Source organism: Urocitellus parryii, chromosome 1 (genome assembly GCF_045843805.1).
Source record: "Urocitellus parryii isolate mUroPar1 chromosome 1, mUroPar1.hap1, whole genome shotgun sequence".
Taxonomy (NCBI): Eukaryota; Metazoa; Chordata; class Mammalia; order Rodentia; family Sciuridae; genus Urocitellus; species Urocitellus parryii.
The window spans coordinates 251,778,439-251,798,386 of NC_135531.1; the positions used below are offsets into that span (position 1 = coordinate 251,778,439).

The 19,948-nt window shown below is 35.5% G+C and overlaps 1 protein-coding gene across 1 annotated transcript in view; it reads left to right on the forward strand.

The window, feature by feature from the left end:
- The window catches only part of Fam117b (family with sequence similarity 117 member B), a 101,674-nt gene extending 84,823 nt beyond the window's left edge, over positions 1–16,851 (forward strand). Inside the window, exons 5-8 of the mRNA XM_026405371.2 lie at positions 8,300–8,443; positions 10,295–10,520; positions 12,280–12,400; positions 16,303–16,851. Coding sequence (XP_026261156.2) covers positions 8,300–8,443; positions 10,295–10,520; positions 12,280–12,400; positions 16,303–16,621 — 810 coding nt within the window. The 3' untranslated portion in view covers positions 16,622–16,851. The remainder of the gene's footprint in view (positions 1–8,299; positions 8,444–10,294; positions 10,521–12,279; positions 12,401–16,302) is intronic.
- The last annotated feature ends 3,097 nt before the right edge of the window (positions 16,852–19,948 follow it).

The following is a 19,948-nucleotide window of genomic DNA, read 5'->3' on the forward strand; positions in this document are numbered from 1 at the left end:
CCTTTTTAAAATATTTTGTTTAGAGAGAGGGTCTTGCTAAGTTGCTTAGGGCTCACTAAATAGCTGAGGCTGTCTTTGAATTTGTGATCCTCCTGCCTCAGACTCCTAAGCTACTGAGATTATAAGTAAGTGACACCACGCCTGGCTGATGGTTTTGCTTTAAGGAGAAAATCATAAACTAGGAAAATGAGGTACTTGTTTTTGAGACTTTCAAAGTACAGATCTGTTGAGAGATTTTTTATTAGCACAGTGAACAACTTTTATAATTTCTGGAGCTGTTCAAAGATGAGCCCTTAGTTAATCTGATAACCCACGAATGTTTGAACATACTAATTTATATTTAATTTTTTTAAATTTAGGAAGCTTTTTAAAATTTTTATTGATGCATCATAGTTGTACATAATGGTGGGATTTGTTATTATATATTTGTACATGCACACAATAAAACTGATGTATATTTAGAAACACAAATTTTAGTCAAGAGTTGTGGTACATGCTTGTAATCCCAATGATTTGAGAGGCTGAGACAGGAGGATTCCAAGTTTAAGGCCAGTGTCAATTACTTTGAAAGTCCCTAAGCAATTTAGCAAAATAGTGTTTCAAAATAAAAATGGGACTGGGGCACACATCTGTAATTCCAGTGGCTCGGGAGGCTGAAGCAGGAGGATCACGAGTTCAAAGCCAGCCTCAGCAATGGCAAGGCACTGAACAATTCAGTGAAAGCTTGTCTCTAAATAAAATACGAAAAAAGGGCTGGGGATGTGGCTCAGTGGTAGAGTGTCTCTGAGTTCAATCCCTGGTTCAAAAAAAAAAAAAAAATGCAGGGGCTGGGGATGTAGCTCCTCTGGTTCAATCCCCAGTACAAAAAAATATAAAATTTTGCCACTAAATCCATTAAGGAGCCCTTAAAATGAAAGGTAAAATTTTAAGTATAATTATTTTTGTATTTTTAGATGGTTTAGAATGTAGTTTATCTAAGGATTGGAATTAAAGGAATATTACCTTCTATTTCTTGAAATAGCAATAATATGTTTAATGTGGAAAATCTTTTCCAGACCTCTAACTGGATCCGTTTTAATTTAAACTATTGCTAATTAATAAGTTATAGTTAAACCTTTGTTTTACTTAACCTAAAGTGGTGTGTTGGCTTTACAGAAACGGCTTGCTCATGCCTTCCTTCCTGCCTTCCACACTCCCTCTTTTTCCTTCCTTTCTTTCCTTTGCTTTAAACAAATTAAATGATTGACAAATAGTTGGTGATACATATATTATATTTGAGAAAAACTTTAGAATGTGTGGAGTGTGATTTCTTTTGCTACCTTGAATTGCAGTAGAAAATATCAGCAAACTAACCAGATGTGTGAAATACTGGTTACTACACTGGCAGGTTCCTGTGTATGTGATTTCTCAGTGTGATAACCAGAAAGTCCTTAAGCTTTCTGCACTAAATAGGCTTCCTGATACATCTCTTCTTTGTCTGTTTCTGTGATTTAACAGTTATAAAATAAATACATACCTTATACCGCCTGATGCAAGATCTTATTTTTGTCATGATAATAAGAAGAGGAATTTGGGGCTGGGGATGTGGCTCAAGCAGTAGCGCGCTCGCCTGGCATGTGTGTGGCCCGGGTTCGATCCTCAGCACCACATACAAACAAAGATGTTGTATCTACCAAAAACTAAAAAATAAATATTAAAATTCTCTCCCCCTCTCTCTTTAAAAAAAAAGAAGAGTTTAGAACTGAGCACCATCAATCAGTGTGAAAAATAAAAATTCTGTTTGTATTATGTGTACTAATAACTCCTGAGCTCTTTTTCAGTCTGCTTCCTGCTCTTCTGGCACAGGAAGAGCCCAGGCACAGATGAGATGACTGCATGACAGAATCATTGTAAGATACTTTCCACTCCTAACTAGTGAAGTATAGGTTTCTTTTTCCCTACCACTTCATTATTTCCTTTTCCATTTTCTAATACTACTAATTTGAGAAAGGTTTACTCCCTTCCTTGACCCACCAAGAACCAAAATAGAGTGTTAGCATCACTGTCTCAGTGCCTTATCCCTGAAGAAAGTACATATATTCAATTGGGAATGCTTAGAGCCTTTGTTAGACTATACGTCAGAATTTTATTTCCATTGGAAAGTAAACAAGATGATGAGAAAAGATGAAAAAGTTTTCCTACCATGTGTCAGTGACTGTCCTTAGGGATATGAAAGACTGGTGGGGAATAAACAATCTCAGTGACTCTTGTATATAATTCACTGAAGTTAAAAATAGGAGAGTGAGGACCTGGCAGTGAGGAAGCAGGAGGAGAGTAGAGAGTGCCGATAATTAGGAGAAAAGTAGTGTAGAGGGGTAGCATTTGCTACTTGCCTTTCTCTTTTTGTCTCATCTTGTTATATTACCAGTTCTGTCATAGGATAAACCAGTACTGATAGGGCTGATGGGAAGTGAGGAAGTTACTGGCTATGAGCCTTAAAATGGAAAGAGTGAAAAAACAGGAACTCCAAAAGATAGGTAGCTAAGATTGGTTGACATTCAGTTGTGCTCATCTGTAAGGACTATATCTGACAGTTGAAGTGTACCTAAGTCATTTGTGAGCTGCTTTTTGAAAAAAAAAAAAATTTTGCCACTTTTTATTATGTCCTTCAACAAATAACTATAGGCAGATTCCTAAAGATACAATATTAAGACAGACAAGTTATGATAGTATAATCCTGTCAACTTTTTCCTTTATTTTTTCAATTAAGGTAAAATTAAGAATTTTTGGTTGGTACAGTTCTGAGAAATTTTTTTGAATAAAGTACTGGGGATTGAACTCAAGGATATTTTACCACTGAGCTATAGCCTCAGTGCTCTTTATTTTTTTAAGTTTTGAAACAAGAGTCTCACTAAATTATTGAGGCTGACCTTAAACTTGCGATCCTCTTGGCTCAGCCTCCCAAGTTGCTGGGATTGCAGACATGTACCACAGTGCCCAGCTCAGTTCTGTGAATTTTAATGTGTGTGGACTATACTACCACCACCAATCAATCAAGCAAAAACATTCCCTCATGTTGCCCCTCTGTAGTCACACTTCTTCCATCCCTAACCTCTACTGATCTGCCCATCACTCTAGTCTTGCCATTTTGAAAATGTCACATAAATGGAATCATGCATAATGTAATCTTTTAAGACCGTCTTTTTACACCCAGCAGTAGTGAACTTGGTTTATCTGACTTGTTTCTGTTACCTAGTAGTATTCCATCACGTGGATGTACCATAGATTGCCAAAGTTGAAACCTTGTGTTGAAGAACATCTCTTTGTGATTTTAATTTGTGTTACCCTAGTGAATATTTTTTTCATTCCCCCCCCCAATCTGTATATTCTGTTTGGTGAAGTGTCTGTTCAAATCTTTTGCCCATTTTAAAATTCATGTACCTGTTTTCTTATCACTAAATTTATATAGTCTGGATAAAAGTCCTTTGCTGGGTGAATTGCATATATTTTCTCCCAGTCTCACTTGTCTTTCCATTTTCTTAGTGTCTTTCACAGAGTTAAATTGTGGGGTGTGTGGTGTGTGTGTGTGTGCGTCTGTGTGTTTGTGTGTGTATGCAAACTACTTTGGGTGATGCTCAGTCAGTAATGGGAATTACTTTTGGTGTCATGTCTTAAGATAATTTTTTTTTTAAGGATAACTTTCAGACTTGAATCAGAACAACTTACTTATCACAGTACTGATTTTCCTTTTTTCTTGCTTATAACTTGTCGGTGGAAATGAGATCATCTTTAAGAGAAATGGGAAATTTGTCAAGAAAAAAATAAATATTTACACTACCTTGGAAAATATTTTTATTAATTATCTAAGGTTAGTAAAGATTCATTAGAGAATTTATGATTATCACAGGATAGGAAAGTACCCTTAAGAGAATTTGGCAAATTTAAGAAGGTAAAAGTGAAAAATAACATATAGTTTCATAGAATATAGATGACTGTTTTCAGTATTTGTGGTTATCTATAGTTTGATAGAACCTTAAGTTCAGCCCCAATTCCATGATTCCGTGTTACCTTCTCAGAGCCTAATTTTTTAAAAATGTTTAGATGTGGATGGTAGTAGAAGCATTTTACAGAGCTTTTATAAAAGCAAATAATGTGTATAAAATGCTTGGAACAGTGCCTGGCACATATTAAGTGTTTGATAAATGTTACTTGTTTTAAAATGTAAATATAAATCTTTATAAAACCATTTTCCTTGTTAACATTAAAGTTAGCATTTAGGTAATATTGTTGAGTTTTTTAAAACAATGTTGTTGGGTTTTTTGTGGGTGGGCTACCAGGGATTGAACTCAGGGCACTTAACCACTGAGCCTCATCTCCAGGTACCCCCATTCCTTTTTTTTTTTAATTTTGAGACTGAGGCTGTCCTTGAACTTGTGATCCTCTTGCCTCAGTCTTCCAAACCACTGGGATTTCAGGTGTGCCCCACCCACCAATAGTTGATAATGAATTTTAAATTATTTAATTTTGATTATGATCAATACTCTAGAATAAATATTACTTCTGTTATGTTACTTTCTTTTATTTATATGTACATTTAAATACACATATGTGTATGTATGTAGTTTTGAATTCTAGAATGTAGTGGGCCCTTTGTATCACTATTGTGTACAGCTCATTTTATAGCTCATAGAGCAAAAATCAATATGTACCTTTAGTGGTTGATACCATTCATATCAGGAAAGAAGTATAAAAGATCAACTATACTAAATCTAAAATAATTGGTTTTGGTACCTGTTATAAATAGGCACAATACTTTTATTTTCTTTATTTTTATGTGGTGCTGAAAGTTGAACCCAGTGCCTCACATGTGCTAGGCAAGCACCCTATCACTGAGCTACAACTCAGCCTCTGTTCTCTACTGTTAATTGATTTATAGGTATGGAACATTCTGTTACCTTGCCAGTGGCTTTTTATAGCTTGTTCATGTTGGAAAAATTTCACATGGATGTCATATTGCTTAAAGGCTAGACATTTTAATAGCCTTGTAGATTATTTGATTATACCTGCTTTAAAATTTTCCTAGATTAAAAAATTATATGATTTATGCTAAATAATTTTCTGGAAAATTTAACACCCATTTATGTTAAAAGTTCTCAAAGGAGCTGGGAGGCTGTTGCTTAGTGTGGAGCATTTGCCTAGCATGCATGAAGCCCTGGGTTCAATCCTCAGTACCATCAGTAAAAAGAAGAATGCTCAAGAACATAAAAATTAAGGAAAACTTTCTTAAAATATACACAAACAATATTTAATGGGTAACATTAGAAACATACCTACTAAAATTAGGAATGAGGTAAGGATTCTCACTGTCTTCACTTTTGTTCATATTGTATTAGTGACATGGTGTTAGCTAATGCAGTGTGAGTCACCATTTGTGATACAGAGTAGGCAACTGACTGATAATTATTTAAAGATTTTACCATTACTTATGCCTAACAATGTATAAATTAAAGGAATGAGATCTTTTTTAATCTATGAAGCTTAGCAAAAGTTAAGAAAAAATAAGCCTAGTGTTTATAGTTTGGTAAAAAAGTGCATTTTCATACGATGCAGATAGAAGTGTAAGGAATAAAAATATTTTTCTGTTCTGCTTACGTTATGGATCAAAGTCCTGAAAATCTCTCCTGTTTTTTACACCAAATGTTTCTCTACCAACATATAGCTTGTTTCCAGTATTTGTGGGGATAATCTTTTTCTGTATGAAATATGAAATATGTATGTGGTCTGTTGTACATATATTGATTTTTGATTAAATAAACATTAGGAAATAAAGGAAGAGTGTTCTTTAACGCTATGTTTTGGCAAAGCATCCGGGTATGTAAGGCTTAATTCCAATAGGAGGAAGAGTGAATGTTAAGAAATTAGGTGTGTGTTTTTCCTCCAATCCATAGTATTTTTATTTTGGTTTGAGGAAAGAGACAAACAAAAGAAATGTAAGAACTACATTGAGTGTTAGCTTTATAGTTTTCTGTTGGTAAATTTGCAAAATAATTCTATCATTTATCTTCTAAAAGTCTTATAAGTGGTCTTACCTTGCAGATTACTCTGTGTACTTGAAATTTGTAGTTTAACTAACTCCAGGTTATATTATAAATTTAAAGTCTTGTAAATTTGGAGTGTGTGTTAAAGTTTTATTTTCCACCAGTACTTGACCTGTGACACTGATTGTGATTTAGCCACTGGCCAAGATGGATGTAGAGTTGTCACCACTTAAGAAAGCTGAAGGGGATATAATCAGGACACATAATCAGAATAAAATAGGCCAAGATAATAGATCTATGGATATGGCTAGCCTTTTTCTCAAAAAATCATTTTGGAAATTATTTAAAGTGAATCAAAGATCTGCATGGTAGAATATGGCTCAAAGATAAAGGAGTTGAACCTTCTTTTTTTCCCCCTGGTATCAGAGAGTGAACCGAGGGATGCTTAACTATTGGGCTACATCACTAGCCCTTTTCTTAATATTTTATTTTAAGACGGTATCTTGCTAAGTTGCTTAGGGTCTCACTAAGTTGCTGAGGCTGACTTTGAACTTGCGATCCACCTACCTCAGCCTCCCAAGCTGCTGGGATTATAGGCATGTGCCACCACACCTAGCAAACATATTTTAATTTTATAAATTTTCTTGAAAAACAAAACATGTAAACTTTTCCATGTTCTTTCCTTTGGTAGTGGATGCTGAGAGTGGAAGAAGGAAGTGAAAAAGGAGATGGAAGTAAAAAGGAATAAATATGAGAAGCTTAAGAGTATAATGAGGGGGAAAAAAGGGAAAGATGAGTTAGACACCATATGTAGAAGTCAATAAGTGAGACTTGGAAAAAAATGTGAAAAGACAACAATATTTAAGAAAAAAATATGTAATAGGGAAAATAAAAAGTTAAAATTGAAGCTGCTTTTTACTGAGCATCCATCCCATTACAGGCCAGGCACAGTGCTAGGTATCCCCTCATTTCATCCTCAAAACTATGAGGTAGGCTGGTAGAGCACTTGTCTAGCATGTGCAATGCCCTGGATTTGAACCTGAGCACCACAGAATAAAAACAAATCACAAGGTTGGTTGCTGTGTCCCACCTTGCAAATGAGGGCCCAATATTAACCCAGCACCAAGAGGTGTGCTTCAGAGGACAGTTTCCCTGTGGCCTACTTTTTTTTTTTTTTTTTTTTTAAATAGTACTGGTGATTGAACCCAGATTCTTGTGCTAGCCAGGCAAATGCTCTACCACAGTTACATCCCCTGTACTCCTTGACTTTTTTCTCACAAATTTTCTGTGAGTTACAAGTATTCTTATTGTGTTGTTCTGTTGTTGTTATCACTATTAATTTTAACGGTGAATGAGAGTAAAACTTGAGAAAAATAGACTCAATGCTGAGTTCTGAATCAGATAACAAAGTTGTCCGTTGAATGAAACTAGTGATAATTTACTAGAGGCCCTGTTAATCTTTGTCTCCTTTAGCTTCCCTGAAAGAGATTTTTCAAAGAAACTTTCCTATTTGAAGGATGGATTAGTTCCCTTTCTTTAGGAGATAGCAGGACAGTGTGTAAGATGAACTTCTAACATACTGTGGCAAAACTTTGGCAGATAACTCCATAATGCTTGTTTCATATTTTATTTTGAGTATCTTATCAGTAAACCAAATAATATCCTATAATTATGTAATTATGTTTCTTTTGAGAAGTAATGCTGTGATAATGAAAACATTTTAATTTTTAAAAATTAGATACAGGCTTTGGAAAAGAAGAAAAATGCATTGTATCATCTTTTGAACAAAACACATTAAAAATCATCCCAAAAAAGCTACAAATGATTAAATTTCATAGGAAAGTTATTTTCAGTTTTACAGTCTTGCTGCTATAGTTTGGAAGTTGTTGATTTTCCAATCAAAAATTTTTTTCTTTTATAATAACTACTTTTTATTTCTTTCCTGAAATATAGATCATCATAGTACTTAAAGTTATCTGAACTGTTACAGTCATGAAAGAATTTCTGAGATTGACATTCTTGTAATATTTTCCTTTATCCAATTCCCTTTCCAGTTTATCATGGATATGAATAAATTTCTAAAATTCTACCTTGATTGTCTTGGACTTTGGCATAAATTACATTTCATGTGTAACTAAGAAGCAGGTCTGGTAACTCACTTTTTGTTAGGCCTGTAACTTTGATTTGTTTTTTAATTATGTTAACAGGAAGTATATTCAATCTAGAGAATTAAAAGATAATGTTAAACTTAACTCTTTTCTTCTCTACCTCATTTTCTTAAGGCTCCTGTTCCAAAGAGTGCCCTTATTCCAGTAATTCCTATCACCAAATCAACAGGTTCCCGGTTCCGGAATAGTGTGGAAGGATTGAATCAGGAGATTGAAATAATAATTAAAGAGACTGGGGAAAAGGAAGAGCAACTTATAGTAAGTAATCTTGGATCTTTTGTTTTTTTTAAGAGAGAGTGAGAGGGAGAGAGAGAGAATTTCAATATTTATTTTTCAGTTATCGGCGGACATAACATCTTTGTTTGTATGTGGTGCTGAGGATCGAACCTGGGCCACACGCACACCAGGCGAGCGCGCTACTGCTTGAGCCACATCCCCAGCCCCAGTAATCTTGTATCTTAAAATCACCCTTACACATGAACTCTTCTAGTTATTAAAAAATTCACAATTTTGTTTTTCATATTTACTTAGGTTTCTTGCTTTTCATTCAAAGAAATTGAAAAATTATTACATATGAAAAACTCTGACCTTTAACAAGCATTTGGAAATTTTTCATTTCTTTGCATCTTACAGAGGCAACTGATCTGATTTAAATTAGGATCCTTAAACAGAAACTGCTTTTTATTCATCTGTATTTAAAAATCACAAGAGAAGCAATGTGTTTATCATTGAACAAAGATTTAGCTTACTAGTTTAGAAGGAAGGTTATAGGACAGTGAATACTGTATAAGCATGAAAATACTGGTTCCTTCTTGTCAGTTGCTGTTTGTTTTTGGTTGACATGCCTGGGTTTACCTTCATGAAACACCAGTAGAAATTAGCTTACCCTTTTTACTAGAATGCACAGAAAAGGGGTTCATGTATAAAACACCATGTGAAAATTTACTATTTAGACTTTAAATACTTATCTAAGCCTCTATTATTCAGTGAGGGAATTATTAGGGAGTAATAGGTTTTTGATGTTTAAACTATTAGTTTAGCTTCTTAGAGAAAACACAACTCACCACAAACTCTCTTCCATTCTGTGTGAGCGGTTGCACTTTCCCTGATGTAATAAAAGTAAATTAATCAAAGGTATACAGGGAATTGGTTTTCCTGCTAAGTGAGCCACACAAACTTTCTTCTGAGTGTTTCCTTGATTTCAATTCCATATAATTAGCACTGCTTTGATTAACCTTTCCCTCAATGAGGAGGATTTAAGAAAAACAAGCCAGGTGTGGTAGTGTACATCTAGTGGCTGGGAAGGCAGAGGCAGGAGGATCTCAAGTTCAAAGGCAGCCCCTGCAACTTAGTGAGAACCTGTATCAAATTTTTAAAAGAACGTATAAAAAGGCCTGGGGATAGGAATGTGGCTCAGTGGTTAAATGCCTCTGGATTCAATCCCTGGTATCCAAAAACCCCCAGAAAAACTCTTTACACGATGTGTGCAGGAGGAAAAAGGAGGTCAAAGGGCCTGTCATCATCACTAGTTCACACTATGGATAACCTTTTCCTCTTTTTTAGGGAACCATATGTTACAGCTGGATTTCTCCTCTTTTTACTATGATTATTCTTTATAATTTTAAAATAATATTAAGGGAGTTTGGGATGTATCTCAGTGGTAGAGGGCTCACTAGCATATATGAATCCTTGGGTTCATTCTCCAAAATAAACACATACATACAGGCATCTATCCATCTGTCCATACATACGCTTAGGGTTGGGGGTATAGCTCAGTGGTGGAGCTGTTGCCTGGCATGTGCAAGGCCCTGGGTCTGATCCCCAGTACCACAAAAAATAATAACATTTAGTACTAGGTAAATAATTCAGTGCAATTTATGTATACACCAAGCATTGTCTTCCTGCTGTGTGCCAGAATCTGGGAAGATAATTTTTTCACCCAGAATGATTAGTCTTGATTTCACTAATGAGCAGCACAAAGATACAATAATAGGAGAGAATTTGATTTGTGAGTTTCTGGCACTACAGGAAAGGTTGACCTTTGGTACATAGCTGATGAATTTCAAAATCATTGGTAAATATATGTATATTTTTAAATTTTTATAATAGCCACAAGATATTCCAGATGGACATCGTGCACCTCCCCCCCTGGCACAGAGAAGTAGCAGCACACGTAGCATCGACACACAGACCCCTGGTGGGGCAGACAGGGGAAGCAACAACAGCAGCCGTTCTCAGTCTGTGTCCCCCACCTCATTCCTTACTATCTCTAACGAAGGCAGCGAGGAGAGTCCTTGTTCAGCTGATGACCTGCTTGTCGATCCCAGAGATAAAGGTATAATACTGGTAGAATTTGTCACTGGATGATGGCTGCATATCACCTATGCAGGCTTTCACTCTGTTCATTTTCTATCAGAACACACACACTGGATGCTGCCCAGAGTAATGGTGGGGTCAAAGCACAGGTTTAAAACCATGAGTTTGCTGTGGTGCTTAGGTGATGGTCTAGTTGACTGGGTTTATGGGTTTTTATTTATACTTTTTAATTTTTTTTTGCACTTGTTAATTACAACTTCCTTGTTACTGAGTAAATGAACATTTGTTCTATAGAGCATTTTGTTCTCTGTCACCTTATTCTTCATGGTGTTATTACCTTGATACTTGTTAAGTAAATATGAAGCCTTCAAGTTAGTGATTTTTAGGATCTGTATTTTTGATATTTCTAATAAGTATTACAGTGATTTTTTAACAAAAGAAAGATGAGTGTTTAAAGGAAATCTGATGTGAAAAGTTGGAGGATACTTTATACCATAAAAATAACATGGAGATAGAAACAGTTAGAATATTAAGTACAAACGTCCTACCTTCTAAAACAGATATGATAATTTTATCTATCTCTATCAGGGCAATATTTTGTTAACCCAATTCTAGTTACTATATGCACTTGAAAGCAATAATATGACATTTATTTGTAAATTCTGTTGTTCAGTTCAGTAGTTACTTATTTAGAACTCTCTACATTACCAGTATGTTGAATGTCCTAAAATGCCTCATTGTTATGACTAGTCATTACTACTAATTGCCTAAATCATTGAAAATACAGCAAGTACAGAAGTTGGAAGATTTGCTAAAGTCACTTCAAACTCTGGAATATTATTTGAAACTTTTTTTGTTATCTTCTAGGTCAAATAAAACATGACTATTAAAATGTGTCCCTTGGTTTTTTTATACTTTCTGCTTTTGCATGTAGGAATTCCATAAATTATGTGTTCTGATTTGTTTGGAATTTTAGGAGACTAATGAATGGTTGGCTTTTTAAAATTTATTTTATAAGAAAAAAGGGTCACAGTGCTACTGCCAGCAAGGAATTTGTAGTTAACTAACACAGATTAAAAATTTAGGACCATTATGTTACATATCAGGAATTCTAAGTTTTAATATAATATAAGCTGAGGACAATAGCATTGAACAGGAATATCAGAATAATGAATATCAGAGTAATTTGAGAAAATTTCAAAATATTTGTGGCAGACTTTGAAGGAAATTTTGGAAAAATGAATAGACTTGCCCTTTTAGGTGAAGGGAAGCTTATAGCAAAGGAAGTGTTTGGTATATATTGGCTCTGACTACCTGGAGCAAAGACTGTGACAAGAGGAGCAGAGAGATCAAGTTGAGAGACTGAGGGCAAGCCAAGCGTTGTTGATGGTAAGCAACCATTGAAGAACCATTCCAGATACTCATGCTGGGAAAAGATGGAAGTAGTATTTGAGTGTATTTCTGTGAATAGAACAGGAATAAGGCAGCCAGCTAGATTAGTGTTCAATACCAAGGATTAAGTGATTCAGGCCTAGGCTATAATTATAAATGGAAAAGAAGTTAAAATGCTGTATTTGTTTATGTATTTATTTAATAAACATGAATTACACATCCCTTTTAATAGGGGTTGTGTTAGATATTGGGGTGACATTGATGAATAAAGCACTGTTCCTGCCCTCAAATAGTACATGTGTAGGGGAAGCCAAGAATAATTAAGTATAGCATGATAGTATATTTTTGTTGTATTTCTTAGTAATTCATTGTGTCATTTCTTGCAGAGAATGGGAACAACTCTCCTTTGCCCAAATACGCAACCTCACCAAAACCTAACAATAGTTACATGTTCAAAAGGGAACCTCCTGAGGGTTGTGAAAGGGTCAAAGTCTTTGAAGAATGCTCGTAAGTATCCCCTTAAAAAAATTTTATTATGAGAATGTTCAAATAAGTTGAAAGAACAGTGTAGTGATCACCCACATTATCTTCCACCCAGATTATGTGATTAACATTTTACAGTCTTTACTAAAAAAAACCACAGTACTCCAACTTAACCTCAATACTGTTGTCATACTGAAGAAAATTAACAGTAGTGCTTAATACCTTCTAACATCCAGTTATTATTCAGATCTCCTCAGTTGTCCCCAGAATATTTTCTGTGGCTGTCATTTTTGCACTTGTATCCAGTCAAGTTCACACATTGAATTTAGCCACATGTTTAGTCAAGAGAGACCATGGAGATTTCACCTAGTGCAAGTCCCTTATTTCTAGGATTAAGTCCACTTCAGTTTTTGCTCACTTTTGGTCTCCAGTTCTGTAAACACTGTAAACAATTTTTAAATACTTTGCCAATATAGGAAATAATTCTTTTACTTTATAGAATTAATTATGTTACTATGATGAAGATGAGGTAAGAGGCAGGGTTTTTTTAGTTTTTGTTTTTTGGAGATGTGGAAATCAAACTCGGTGTCTCATGCATATTAAGTACATACTAAATCTGTACATAGCAGATACACTACTGAGCAACTCCCAGCCCCAGAAACAGAATTTTTAACTAGCAGCATCTAATAGCCATCATATTTTATCTTAAATATTTGTGTTGACTGGTACTCCAGTTACGTACTTCCATCTTAAACCCATATTTCACCCACAAAGATACAGCCTTGTGTTTTTAATAACTGAGGCTTCTTGCTTTCCAAGTAATAGTGATGGGTGTGTGAGATAAGCACATTAGAGATGAATATTGTTTGGGGATAAGATGACAGTTCTTACCCCTTACTCTCCAAGTCACTGTGGCTAAGAGCTACCATTTTTGCTTTTTCTTACTGTGAAAACTAAAAGTACAATATGGAGGTAGTCCTCCAGTTCACCCAGGTTGAATTTTTTCTCTCATCAACATCTTGGGCCTCCTTTTGTTTCTCTTATGTACTGTTCTGTCGGTGCTTCTTTTAACACAAATTCTGAATAATCTCGTCACACAAAGAGCACTGTCTTTGAATCCCATCAGCTCCTCTACCAGGAAACACCAGCTGTCAGTCTCTTATCTGCTTCTGTAACAGTAATTGAAAAATCTTGTGTTAGCAACTGCTTATTTTAGTCCCCCCCACCCCCTCACTATGTCAGTCTATAAGTTTTAACTGATGCCAGCAGAGTTTAAGTATTTTTGCAGATTTACTCTGTGCATCCCTGCATCACAATCTCCTGGGGAATTTGTTGAAATGGCAGATTCACAGGCCTAATAAATCAGCAAATATGGCAGTAAAGCCTGAGTTCTGCATCTTTAAGCATCTCAGATGACTTTATGCTCAATTTGAAAATGGTGGCTTAGACCTTTTCATGAGAGTTCTTAGGAAGTGGGATTGTTCTAGGACTAGGGGGTGTAGCTCAGTGATAGAACATTTGCCTAGCCAAGAAGGAGGGAGGGAGGGAGGAGAGGAAGGAAGGAAGGAAAGAAGGAAGGAAGGAAGGAAGGAAGGAAGGAAGGAAGGAAGGAAGGAAGGAAGGAAGGAAGGAAGGAAGGAAATGACTTTGAGTATTTGTTATATGTGTCATATGTTATCTGCCTTAACACTATTACATGAGGACTTATTGAACTATTTGTATCTCTACCATACTTTGTATCTCATGGGAGAGGGAAAAAAACAGAAGTGTGTTTGTGTGGATGGATACACAGATAAAATAAAACAAGGTAAACCCTAAGATATTACATGTTTTATGGCATATGGATCTATTATTAGAAGGCAAACCTATTCTTTTTTTCAATATAATGTTTACTATTTTACTGGTAGAGATGAACATAAAGATAAAGAATGTGTAGCACACAAAAAACTATTAATATTTTAATTATGCTCCAAGGACTAATTAGTAGTATTAACCTAAGGGCAGATTTTTTTAGAGGTGATTTTAACCTATCAATAAAAAAAAGTTACTCAAGAGTTTAAAAACATTAGTCTCTTCTATGTCAAAATTAGAACAAAACCCAGTGGACTCACAAACATTAAACTAAGGTAGTAGATTATTGCTTCTAATTTAAAAGTTTAGCTTGTTTAATAATTGTTTCAAGAATACTCTTTTCTGTAAGTCTTACTTTTGATTTAAAGTAGTAACTCTGACCTGAACTGCAGTTTGGGATTGGGAAGCGGTTATCTCTGGTTTCTAGAGAAAATCTGTTTACCTGAAAGAAAATAGGTAGTTAGATTTGGGCGTAAAAAGGCAAGACCACATTTTGTTCTGTCTCTACATACTCTTTTTGATAATTGCACATATGAGAGCCTTGCCAAATGTACTCAGTAAGTTCTTTTTAATGAAGTTAAATATTCTCTTGCTTGATCCCCGCTAAATCCTTGACCTCAGACTCATAGATAATTATGGGCTCTTTGCAGTATAGAGGTATCTTTTAGTTATATCTGTGTTGGAATAACTGCTTAAGAAAAAATAAAACTTTAAAACCAGCTCTGATTTTCTCTTTTAAATTTACTGTGTCTTCAGCTTTTTTATTAGGAACAAAGTGATGAGTGAGTTGGGGATTAAAATGAAGAGCAACACTGAACTTCACCATCCTTCAGCCAATTCCCCCAAATTCCTTGCCCCTACCCTTTGTGCTCCCAATTCCTTTCTTAGTAAATAAAGAACTTAATCCCAAAATCCTTGGTACCGACTGCAGGTTCTCTTTCCATGGCTTCTCCCCTTTTCTCTGTCCCCACCCCCTCCCTCAATCTATGGGAAGGGCAGCACATCAGTCTGGATGTTTAAGAGAGCCCAGAATAGTGTCAAACAAGAACCTTTCAGGAAAGGCAACTGGGGAGTGCAACATGATAAAATGAGGGCTCCAGGAACCTGGGCTACCAAAATGGGGCCTGGAGCCAGAGAAAGTATATCCCCTTTGCTGGCTGATTGTTAGAATTATGTGTGCTTATGGGGTCTCCATGAGTCAGGGCGCACACTTTTCTCTTTCCCTTCCAGTTTATGGCTTGAAAACACAGATGAGTCCTTTTTCAACCTAAGTGTTCATTTATTCAGGTTATTCCATTCTTGATTTCACTTTAATTTTGTGTCACTTCCATGTTGTGTTAAAAAAATTAATTTTTTAAGTATTTTTAATTTTTATGGAATACCATTAATACCAGAAATCTACTTTTCAACAATTTGGGATAATTTTCAAGATTATCTGGGGACAGTGAAGAATTTTGCTTCAGTGAAAACTTCGAAAGCCATGGACTATTATTTTGATTTTTGCATTTACATTGTGTAAATGTAAATCATGGAAACCATCGTAGTCAACTCAGTGAATTACTTGAGAGATTCTTTTAAGAGCACTTGAAGAGAAAACACATGCCTGTCAAAGTTTAATCCTTCAGTGGGGGAAGTTAGTAGAAGGTAGATATTGTGTATCATTAATTTCCTTGTGTTCTCCTTTCAGAATAGTGCAGACTTTGGAAAAATCATGGTAATGGAACACATTTTTATCTTTAAATATCTGGCTTTTCTTTAGCTTTAGGAAATTATTCCTCTTGGTTATCTCAGGTCTTCCTTGGCATGCAGTTGGTCGTCAGCCTGAGCCCCCCACATGGTAATAGGGCTGTCAAGGAACTGAACATGAGTGATGAATGGTGCTCTTCTGGGATCTAAGATACATATTTTGAATTATGCCTAAAAACACTTGGGTCCTTGACATTTGAAGCTTTTCACATAGCTTCAGTTTTGTGTTCCCTTTATGTATCTATGAGTTATCTTTTTTTAAAAAAATTAAAGAGGTTTTTTCCAGTGTTAAGTGACTTAATATATTGGGTTGTCTGTTCTGTGTCTAGACCAAAACAACTTCATGAAATTCCAGCCTTCTACTGTCCTGACAAAAACAAGGTGAATTTCATTCCTAAAAGCGGTTCTGCTTTCTGCCTCGTCAGCATCCTCAAGCCACTCCTTCCCACACCAGATCTTACCCTCAAGGGCTCTGGCCACAGCCTGACAGTCACCACTGGCATGACAACCACTCTGCTTCAGCCCATTGCTGTGGCCTCCCTGTCTACAAATGCAGAGCAAGACCGAGTCTCCCGAGGAACCAGTACGGTCTTGCCATCAGCCTCCCTTCTCCCACCTCCAGAACCAATCGAGGAAGCCGAAGGATAGGCCCCAATGCTTCATGGCCATGGTTCTGGAAAATGGAGAACCTCCTCAGATCGCTTGACTATGATGGCAGCGTGGGCTCCCAGTTGGCTGTGACATGCTCCAGCTTTCCAGTGATAGTGAGGCTTCTGGAATTGAGCAGCCCCTCTGACTGCTCCGCCCCACTCAAGAAGGCCAGCCCTCAGTGCTTAGCCTGCTTTTTCTTAAAGCACTGAATGAAATAAGAAAGGTCTCATTTGGAAGGACAATATCACATTGTTTTTGTTTTCAAATTAGACTTGTTTAAAAAAAAAAAAAAACAACACACACACACACACACAAAATCTGATCCCTGAAAACATGATTCCTGAAGGGAGACGTGAATGATGCTGCAAGAACCATCTTTTATATGAAAATGACTATTTTATAATGCCAATGTTACATTTCTGAAACGTAGCAAACAGGATGTTCAAAAGATTCTTTGGTGGCCTCTGTTTCTTGTTTCCCTTTCTAGATGTGTACTTTTCTCAGCTGTTTTCAGCTTTGGGACCAAAGGGATTGTTGACATTTTCCCAGCAGTCTTAATCTCATGACTATGTTCTTCTCCCAAATAAGAATTGATAATAAGTAAATGCATTGAGCAAGTATATATAAAAAGAGATACAAAGCAATATTCGTACATTATGTGATTTATGTTTTTTGATGTCTAAAGTTTGTGCTTTGGGTGAAATATTTGTAAAACTGCTGTTTTCTTCACTTACTGTACACATTTCACCATGTGGTCAGAAAAGTTATAGTCTGAAGATAAATGCTTTAATATGTTCTCACCCATGTTGGAACTTGGTTTAAGAGTCGTGAGCCAACAGGAAAACTACCCAGTGTTGATTGCTAAATAGGATTAAGGAGCCCTTTGGTTTTCTGTGAAGTGTGTATTGCGCTATTGCCCTCCTTTGCCACAGGTGTCATTCTGCCTTTAGTCATCACTGTATCATAGTCCCAAGAGACCCTAAAATGGCTGTGCATGGATTTCCTCCTTTGCTTTTGTGATGTTGTTGTCTTGTGGATTTGGTCAGGGTCAGTAGTTTGCCAGGAGTGTAATCCATTGAATAGTGATCCTTAGCCACAGAACCTTGAGACTGACTTTTTCTTTATGGTGGTTGGCACTGAGATTTATTGCCTACAGATTTTGCTAGTTTCCTCTCAAATACTCCACACAGTGGAGAAAACAGATAAGAGCTTTGGAGCATAAACAACACTCACCTTGAAAAATCCATACTGTTTTGGATTTGGGCTCATCCTTAGACAAACCTACTGCCAATATCACAAGACAACAGTATTTCATTTCTGCCTATGTGGTAGTAAAATTAAGGAGCAGCTCTGTTTGAGAAATGAATTTCAGCAAAACAGTGTCAATTAAAAAGCATCCTTTAAATATCTTCATTTACTATGTTATGATGCAATAAGTTACTGTTCCTATACAAATTATAGGCAGAAAAAATTTAAGTCCTATTAAAGGGTTACTGTGTCAAAGGTAATATGTCGGCTTGTCCAGACAAATTCCATCAAGGAAAACCTAGTGGTAGCAATAAATCTTCTGAAAGGACTTTTATTTGTCTACCTTTACACATCTTAGCAATTTAAAATATGCCCTATTAAGTTTAAAATGTATTTAGGTAAATCAGATAATTGCAAACATTTGAGATGAATCTGTCAGGTTTTAGTTGATAGGACTGATGAATTTGGGTACTTTTTCCATCTACAACTTAATTTACTAGGAACTAGTAAATTGTGGCTTTTAACTCAGTAAAAGCTCAGTTATTGGGGGTCTTAAATTTTCTGGTTGGTTGGTTGTTTTTTGGGTTTTTTTTTTTTTTTTAGTACCTTGATTGTTTGCCTTCTTTCTTATGCCTTTTGACTTTGCTCTTTCACCGGTGAGTATCTGCTCTATTGGAAACTGAAATCAGGTGAGTTGATATGAATCAGGAAGGAGGTAGTTAAAAATAAGGTTTTGTTTGATTTTTTTTTTTAAACCACCAGGTTTTGTTGTTGTTTGTTTGTTTTTACCTGAGTATTGTTAAATATGTGTTCTTTCCTCCACCTTACACTTACTTCTTTCCTCTTCTATCTCCAAGGGTGTTTTACAACAGAATGTCACTTTGTTAACAGTATATCTTTTTTATATTGTCAAATTCACATCTTTCTGTAGAGTTTCAAATATCCTTAATCTGAAGTAATTAAAATCAGAGGAGAAGAGTTGTCAGATTTACTATTAACTGTCTTGTTAATAGAACTTCTAGTCTAATGTTTGGTTGTAAAGAAAATGTGAAATTTACAGGTAAATTAATTGTATGACAACCAGACACAGTCCCTGGTTTGGGCATAATGCAGCTGAGATTTGGTGGGGAGAACTTCCAAGGTACAAAACAACTCTGCCAGTGCCAAAGGGCTAATTTTTAAGCATATAAGCTTTATCACATTCTTCAAAAATATTAACAGTAGGTCCATCTGGCTGTTTTATTTAACCCTTAGTTACTAGGTGGTTCATTTCTTTAAAATGGGTCTTATCTCAAAGAATGCACAACATTTTATCCTAAAATTACAATTCATGATTATTGCATTTTTTAGAAAAACTGAACAGAAAGTAAATAGAATACCTTCAGTGGGTATATAATTTTTTTCAAATTAAATTCACTTTCACTGCAGAAAAAGAAAACTGGGTGGCATGTGTCTATCAGCAAAAGGAGCTATTATCTAGTTATTTACTTTGTAGGTCTTAATTATATTTTTACTCTTAATTTCTTTCTTGTGATATAAAACATATATTTACTGTTTCTGATCATGACTAAGTCTATTACTTATCATGGCTTTTGTGAGCAATTATGTTTTAAAAATACCAGCTTTGCCTCTCTGGTTAAATATGGTGAATGTGGATCCCAAAATTATTTTTTAACCAATTTCTTCATTTTGCTTAAAATGTTTCATATACTTGGAACCACAGGCCAAATCAGCCTTTTAGAAGGTGCTATTGCTCACTTTGGAATATCTGGCAACACGAAAGGCATTTTTTTTTTTTTTTGAATAGTGGTTTTTCACTGCAAGAAAGTATTTTAAAAATGGCAGAATTGATAGCCTTCTCTATGTGCAAGATAATGACTAAGTTGTCAGGATTTTATTTTAAGGAAAATAAAAGAAAAATTGCCATTACTAAATATACTTTGCTTTTCTAGTCTTCACATTCATTCCTTAATGCTTGTATTTTTAGTGTTTCAAAACTGGACCAGTAGAATGCTGAATTTGCAAAAATAAAGCTAATAATACTTAATTCTGCACTTTAAGGTTTACGTTTTGCTC